This window comes from Ursus americanus, chromosome 1, assembly GCF_024610735.1.
Source record: "Ursus americanus isolate L20-20 chromosome 1, mUrsAme1.1.p, whole genome shotgun sequence".
Lineage (NCBI taxonomy): Eukaryota > Metazoa > Chordata > Mammalia > Carnivora > Ursidae > Ursus > Ursus americanus.
In genome coordinates, this window is record NC_142127.1 from 81,787,374 (window position 1) to 81,795,770 (window position 8,397).

Here is an 8,397-nt window from a genome sequence, read left to right on the forward strand (position 1 = left end):
TCAAGAAATCAACAAGCATAATTCATGTTATGAAATACCTAATTGGAAAAAAGTCTCAAAATCCTAAAAACTCATGCTTCTATTAATAGATACTTAAGTTAGAAACTTTAAGTCATCTTCATTTGAACAAGTAAACTCAATTATCACAAGGAGGCCACATATCATAGGATAGGTTCAAAATTAAAAGGTATATAAGATGCATTTATCTCTATGTACTCAATATGCTTATTGGAGCTCTTTTGAAATATATGGTCTATAAAATACCTTGGGCCATGTATTCATACATAATTACATGGATTGAAAGCAGCATTTCCAAGGATTTTTCATGGAAGTATTTTTTCTATATATGTGAAAGAAGGATTATGTTTAAGCAAAGCTGATGAAAGTATTTATCTGCTAAATTTCTCAGGTCCTATAGTAAGTCAGTAAGCACTATGAATCCTCAGCAGAAAGCAATGCTTAGTTGACCCATTGCTTGACTCAGTGCTTGTCCCAACTTATTACCATTGGCCTCTTGTTTTTCTAGAATATCGGACTAGTGCTCTGGAATAGGACTAGTGCTCTAAAGTATATAATTTACATTCATACTTGTTGGGGATTTTTTCCTCTTTAAAGTGTAAATCTAACATATTATGAGTCATTTTTTCTCAGTATCATTATGATATATTTTTGCTAAATTCTACCTCCATGCATATGTAAATAATGGACAACTGTCAAATTTGTCATTTTCTTGAGAATATTTTGACAGTATATACCACTGAATTATAGAAGGACAAGAGGAAGACTTTGGTATGCTCGATATCTTAATTAAACCAGGTAATAGGTTATTTCCATTAATCACTGTCTCAAATGTTATCAGAAACAAAGTATAAGAACTATCGAGCCCAAAAAGGTTTCTAACCAAGAAAAGATTATTAGAAAGAATTTATTAGTTGAAAAATAAAGGTAGATAGGATAAGTTTCAAAATGGATAAATGCTTGGAAACATGTCTAGAAGTCAGGCTTCATTTTGACAAAGGGTGTTCAAAAAGCAAGTCAAGGAGTTAGAAAATACACATGCAGAATCTCTACTGGTTCACAACCCTCTTGGGAGCTTGCTTCCCTGGTGTAATCTGAAACTGACCCCTGTACTCAGAAGACTGGAAGAAACCGAAGAAAGAGGCAGGCCACTCCAGGTTAGTAGGTGGCAGTTTTAATAAGTAAAGGGAGCTTACATATGAGGCTTCTCTTGGGTAGCAGCAAGATGGATCCTCACACCCGCCCACCAAATCTTAAAAGTTTATAAAGAGGCCTTAACTAGGTTTAGTGATGCGTGCAGTGTAGGTGTTCTCAACACCACATCATTATCTCAAGGCTCTGTCCTCGGAGCAGCCTCTGGGAGCAGGAAAGGCAAGCAGGGGAGGGAATGAGAAGCCTCCGAGTGCCCAGGTCCAGCTTTCAGGTTAATCAGTTTTCACGTCTTGTTGTAGATGTTCCCCAACAATCTCCAGTACTAATTTCAGAACCATTACCCTGGAATTAGCTTCTCTGTCATTCCTGAAGCGGCAGGGACATGGTCTCTTGCTGCATATCTTCACAATTCTACTCTCTATAACTCAAGCTTACAAACACTTAGTTGACCCTGTACTGCTGTGTCAACAGTATGACTGAAGTATTTGGCCGTACTGCCTATTTTCTTCCAAAATGCAAAAGAAAATATTAGATTCTTTAATTTAGTTAGTAAGTATTCCATTAGCCCAATTCAACTGGACTCTTGATATACAGGAAAAGGTGACATAGTTAAGAAAGTAGTCTATGTAAGATTTATTGGTCATAAAAGACTATTATCATGGACTCCCACCTATTTCTAAATCTAGATCTTTCTTTTATAAGAACTGAATCGGATGACTAAATTCATAAAAAAGTGTTAACGCAATGATCCTTGACAATGGCAAACTTTTCACAAAGTTCCTTTGGAATGTGAAATATCTAAGGAGAAAATAAAGGAAACAGTTCAACACGTGGAATCCCAACTTTAGGACATATGGAGCTCGATAAAGATTATAGTCCTTCACAATTCCTGCTGCTGGTAGTTGCCAGAGTTCTTCGGAGGCAAAGGCATAGTTCTGTGAATTCACATGGGCTTCTCTAACAGTTACATAAAAATTTCTAGTAGGATTTCAACAAAAACAGACTTCTCAAGCTTCCTTTTCTGAAGGAAAGGAAATATGTTGGGTCAATGTTACATTTTTTTCTATTTCTCAAAATAGAGTTCAATAAAAATTTTAACAGGGTTATAACACTGTCCAACATCTAATCATAAAAGCTTTCAAGAGTCATTTATTTTAGCGGCTACAAAAAAATAGAAAAGATCCCAGAAAGTTGATCTCATCAGGTTGAAACTCAACATCCTCCAGCCTCTAACCAAGATATGTATGTTTTATGAATCACCCTAATCCCATCACAACTAACATATGAAATCCATATGGCTAGGTGAAATGTTGGAAGAATAACACTTCCTGGAATAATGCATATTTTGAGGGAAGGACAAGTACACGTCTCCTATAAACACGAGTTAAATAACAATGTGCACATCCTAAAGTTTCAGGAGAAGAATGAAAGGCTTTATCTTCAAAATGTAATCTAATAACACCAGATAATTTCAAGGGGCCCCTGGCCAGGTAGTTGGGTGTCAATATAAATGTCTAGGTATCATATGAGAAAAATACCACAAGTCCTAAGTCTGTGAAGACTTAACAGAGCTTTCTTTTTGACCTACAGAGATAAATAAGCATCAAGAGTCCAAAATTAAAAAATCTTCCCCATGTTTCTCCCAAGTCAAAATCCTGAGAGAGAAGCAATAATAATAGTAGATGTTATTTACCACTGGCCTTCCAAAGAAATGTACACAGACAAAACCAAATTGCTAATGAAAGTGAAAGCAAATCTCAGGTGGAGTGGTAAAGGGGTCTAATTCAGCTTCTTTTCAAGTCAAAGACATCAGCAGACCCTCGGAATTGCTAAAGGACAGGCTAAAGGACAATGGGTACCTACCGGGATTGAATTCCCTGCATTTACAAGCTGGGAAAGGCATGCAGAGATAGGGGCACCACTCTGCACTCTCATCTATCAGCAGATCCTCAGGTTTCAGACTAATTACCATTTAGGGAAATGGCATGGTCAAAATGGCCTCCACATTATCTGATCAAAGTCGGTGTCAGATTTGTCCTACGCCATCTGTACAATAGTAGGATTTCCTAAGGTTCTCTTCCTCTCACTCCATCTGCTAATGATAATGGGAAACTCTCAAAGCTCACTAGTCATAAACAACTTAGCTTCCAACTCCAATTTCATCAGTCAAGGTATCAATGTTGAAAATTTACAAATGAATGTATAACCTGTATGTGTACCATTTCTAACCTAATAGGTTTTTTTTTTTGAAAAGTGACATATTGCCATCAAGAAGAATAAAAATCTTCATTTCAATTTACTTTGCTCCCTTAAGAGTAAGAGAATAAATGTTCCAAGTTTTAGAAAGGACTAAATAGGATATTTCCATGTGTTCTTTTAAAAATTTTTATTATACAGATAAGAAAGCCCCTCTGATATTGTACGTTAGACATGAGTAGATTATGAAGAATTTATTAGTTGAAAAGAAAAGGTAGATAAGTTTCAAAATAGGTAAGTGCTTTGGAAACTTATCTAGAAATCAGGCTTCAGTTTGGCTTAGAAGAAAAAGATAGTAATATTAATACGTAGGTCAAGCCATATAATGGTACAAAAAGGATGTCATTGGGTGATGTGGGAACAATGGTATGGACTAGAAATTCTAAAAAATTCCTGTGCTTTATGATGATCTATCTACTATAATCATTTTGGGGAAATAGTCACAAGTAGAAGATGTCATTGTAGCAAGGCATTTAAAAATCTTTCTTCTCTCATAGGTGGTGGGCGTGTGAAAATTGAGAGTGTAAAACTGGATTTCAAAGAAAAGGCCCAAGCTAAAGTCGGCTCACTTGACAACGCTCACCACGTCCCTGGAGGTGGTAATGTCAAGGTAAGAACCAAGGTTGCGAGCTGATCCTGCCTTCTGCTTTTTAATCCTTCTGAAATACTCCTCATCAAAACTGGTCACAGATCAAAGACCTGGACATATAGGCTGTAGGAATGGCAGAGCTGAAGAAAAGTGACATTAACATCAGCTCTGAGACATAGTGAAAGGTCTAGGGGCCAGTTAAGATGCTTGAGTTAACAAGGACTGATGCTTGTCTTGAACAGATCGACAGCCAAAAGTTGAACTTCAGAGAGCATGCGAAGGCCCGTGTGGACCACGGAGCTGAGATCATTACGCAGTCCCCGGGCAGATCCAGCGTGGCGTCCCCCCGACGACTCAGCAATGTCTCCTCTTCTGGAAGCATCAACCTGCTCGAATCCCCTCAGCTTGCCACTTTGGCCGAGGATGTCACTGCTGCACTCGCTAAGCAGGGCTTGTGAATATTTCTCATTTAGCATTGAAGTAATAATATTTAGGCATGAGCTCTTGGCAGGAGTGGGCTCTGAGCAGGTGTTATATTCATTCTTTACGAACCATAAAATAAATAATCTCATTCCCAAACTGTAGTAATTGTTACAATTTTATAAAAAAAAAAAACAATGAATAGTATATGCAGAAATTGACTTGATTTCCATTTGCAACAGGAAGACACTGGCTTTACATGAGTACAATTGGACAATTATTTTTGCTCTGCTCTGTTTTGCATGGAGTATTATTATTTTTAAAAATTGCATTTTTACCTTTCATGTGCCTGAAGGCTATCCATACATTCTGAAAGGCCTTGTTGAAATCCAAGCTGCTCATTCCACTATTCTGTTGCTGGGTGAAAAGATAAAAGCTGCCCATTTTAACTTATTACAGGTTAAATTAAATCAAGGAGTCTGATTGCAGGAAGGAAAGAGCATGTAAGAAATAAGTTTTTTTTTTTTAAGTGTTATTTTGTATAAATGGGAAGAAAGATTCAGTTAAGTTATTAACATTTGGGACCTGGATAATTATATCAGAGTATAAGTCAATCCAATAAATTATTTAACTAATTAAAAATAGTTACGAAGCATTTGAGCTGTGGTTGAGGAAGCGATATCAAAGTGCATCTCTTAGGAATGAAGCACTTTCATTAGGATGGACTCGTGTCTGATTAGAATGTCAGTTGATCAGCTAGATTTGTGTCCACACTACCAGTTTCACACTCCCTTTCCATCTGTTTGATACAGTATTATAGATATAAATATATATATATTTCTCTGTGGCCATTTGTGATACTTCCTCATATACTTGAATATTATACTTCCTTATTCACAGTATCTGTGTCTCCTGCACCCTTTGGTGTTGCAATTTTAGGTATGTGAAAGTAGATGTTAGCAGGGTTCTTTCCCTATTAAAAAAAAAAAATACATTAAAAAAGAACAAAAAGTTTTAGCATGAAGTTGCTTCCTGTAACAACTCAGAGCTGTAACCCTGTTTTAGTGCCAGATACAAGTCTCTCCCGTGATGCTAGGAAAATTTATTTTTCTTTGCTTTCACCAACATGGAGTTTGTGGGGGTGGGTCCAGTTATACATTAAAAGGGTTTACAGATTGTTGGTTTAAGATTTTGGATTTATCTCATTTTGAATTATGGAATAGTTTGGGTTTTATTCCTGTAATCATTCATGAAACAGACTTCTTAAGATTTTTTTTTTTTTTTCCATTTGCTAAAGTTGAAACTAACAGAGGGAGTTTGGGACATGTTGTCCCACTCTTCCAAACAGCTCCTGCTAATTAAATTATCTGATAGAAAATATTTGGCTTCCTTACCCAAAGTAAAGATCCCCTGATCAGAAAGGACAAGTACAGTAATTCAAGAAGCTATGGCTACAAAACACTTGAGATACAGGTATCTAAATCAGTTTTTCGGGGATTCCTACATTGCCCTCTATAAAGGAACTCTGTATGACCTAGTATTACTTATCAACAGATAATACTGGTCTCACTTCATCTACAGTCTGGGAAATGAAAAATTAATTAATTCCTCTCATGAATCATTCATTTTAGACTTGTAAATAAGCAATGAAATAGTCAATGGCCTGAATAAGCAATCAGTTACCAGTCTGGGTGGATATTTTTTAGTATTTTATCTGTTCTTTTTCTTGCTCGGGGCTGGTAGATTGTATCTGAACAGTTAAAGGCAAATAGTCTGATAGGTGTCTGATCCCCGTGAGCCTAATCAATTCCTGACTATATAGGAGGAAATGATGAGCATGGATGAGGCAACGAGGAAGTAGAGTAGCATCTAGGAAAGCAGCCAAGGGATGCAAAGACAGAGAGACACAGGTGCCATTTTGTGACCTACTGGATATTGCAACAAATGTGACTTCCTCCAAAAAACAAACAAACAAACAAACAGACAAAAAGCAAACTCTAGGAGCAAAAACATAGCATTCATTCTCAACTAAGAGGTTCTACATAGGCAAACATGTCTGAAAATGTTGATAAATCAATTATTTTATATGACAGTCAAAAAATTAGAAACTACTGAGTTTGACTGTGGATGTGTCTATTTTCTGCCTAATAATTGCTGGGATGTCGATTTGACCTATCTGAGCGTTTCATTCATCAGCTCCGCTTGAAATGCACCACAAAATTGGAGAAGGAAGGGTAGTTGTGTGGAGACCTATGGTATTTTCTTACATGTTTCGTAGTGTTAGTGATTAAAGTTCTCTAGAAAGAAGGAGTTAACAGCTAGGTAGAACAGTTTTAACCTACAAAATAAGTATTTTTTACCAACCTGGTTTAAATTTTTTATAAAAGTAATAATGCTTTACATATTAAAATTCCATTTCTTACAAATACATGCCCAAGATACGGATTATATAAAGCCCTAAGATACTAGATTTGGCATTAAAACAAAGGTTTATTTCAAATCACAGCAAAATTATAATGAATAAATGCCCTTCCTTTGTATGGAAATGTGATTTTTTATAATGTTAACAAAAAGAAACTGATAATTTGTACCAATAGAAGAGAGAAACACACAGGCTAAATGTCTTCTTATGGGGATAGGGGGTGGAACCTATCTTGCCTTCGCTCTCAAGATTAACGACGCAAATTAAGCTTTTTGAACACCACTCTTGTGGGGATACCCATACGCTGATCTAGAAATTAAAGCTTCATAGTTCCAATTCTAGATCTATTACTGCCAGTTTCTCTCTGGCTTTAGCCTTTGAGAACCTGTTTAAGGATACATAAGTAATCCAGAGCTGTGAAGAGTTAAAAGGCCAGCTTCTTCAATGAACTCACTCCCTCTGGGTCACCTGCAACCAATAATTGGGTACCTTATAATGATGCAGGGAAGATCCGAGTTGATGATGAGTTTCAAAGGCCCTGTTCATTTAGGAACCAACTCTCTCTGGATTCTCCTGCTGAGTTCCAGCAGGGTGATAGGCTGAAATCCCACCCACAAGCAAGACACCTGTGTAACACCAACTCGGTATGGCTGAAGAAGGCTGAAGAGAGAACTTCATTAAATGGAAGAATCTACTGACGATAGCTGGCCTTCTCCACACATTCATATGGTAACAGCAGGAAATGAGATCATCAGTCAAAATATAACATCACGTCAATATTGTTAAAGAAATAATCTCAATGCGGTTGATTCTGACCTTGCTACAATTACTTTTTTGTCCTATTTTTCATGCCACAAAAATGAGGAAAATAAACTTCATGGTCTAAGTAGCCAAGAGGAAAAAAAATAGATTCATGGCTTGGAAAGGCAAATTCTAGGCAATCCTTCCAAAATTGATGTGCTAAAATCAGCACCGATGTTTGTTTTTTTACACCTAGGATTTTTAGCCTGGGTGTGTAGGTTGAGGCCAAGTCCCTCTGCAGGAAAGAGCTTATTTTTAAACTCAGAAAATGTCAATCATGAAAATCTACTTCAACTTTAGCAAAAAGAAAAAAAATCAACAAAAAGTATACTCTGTATGCTGGGATTCCAAGTTTCCAACATGCCGCTACAAATCTCTGGGGGGGTTCTTTCTTCTGATAATTCTAGAGCCTGTTACCATAGAAAGGCATTTCTTCAATGGCTGGTTGTAGTTAGTTCATGTTTTTCAATCAAAATTTGCAAATGTATTTGTTGCTGTATAGTGATTGTTTTGCAAAATAAAATTGCTTGTCACCTAACTACGGTTTCAGATTGTTTCTTCTCTGGTAAAAAGATATTACACACACAAACGTACATATTGCTTAGTCCAATCAAGGAAAAATTATGACGAGAAGGCTACAATTACCTCCCCATAGTGTATTAAGCTTTACCTACTACTATATTTAGCAGGATGCTATCTGTTGCAAGTGACAGAAACTGAAATCAACTTGGCTTAAGCA

At 36.6% G+C, this 8,397-nt stretch overlaps 1 protein-coding gene across 14 annotated transcripts in view; it reads left to right on the forward strand.

The window, feature by feature from the left end:
- MAP2 (microtubule associated protein 2) overlaps positions 1–8,196 on the forward strand; it is a 278,987-nt gene extending 270,791 nt beyond the window's left edge. For all 14 annotated transcript variants that reach the window (XM_087863130.1, XM_087863100.1, XM_087863105.1 and 11 more), the window contains 2 exons: positions 3,924–4,036; positions 4,258–8,196. In XM_087863130.1, the coding sequence (XP_087719256.1) occupies positions 3,924–4,036; positions 4,258–4,473 (329 nt within the window). In that variant the 3' untranslated portion in view covers positions 4,474–8,196. The remainder of the gene's footprint in view (positions 1–3,923; positions 4,037–4,257) is intronic.
- Positions 8,197–8,397: the final 201 nt, after the last annotated feature.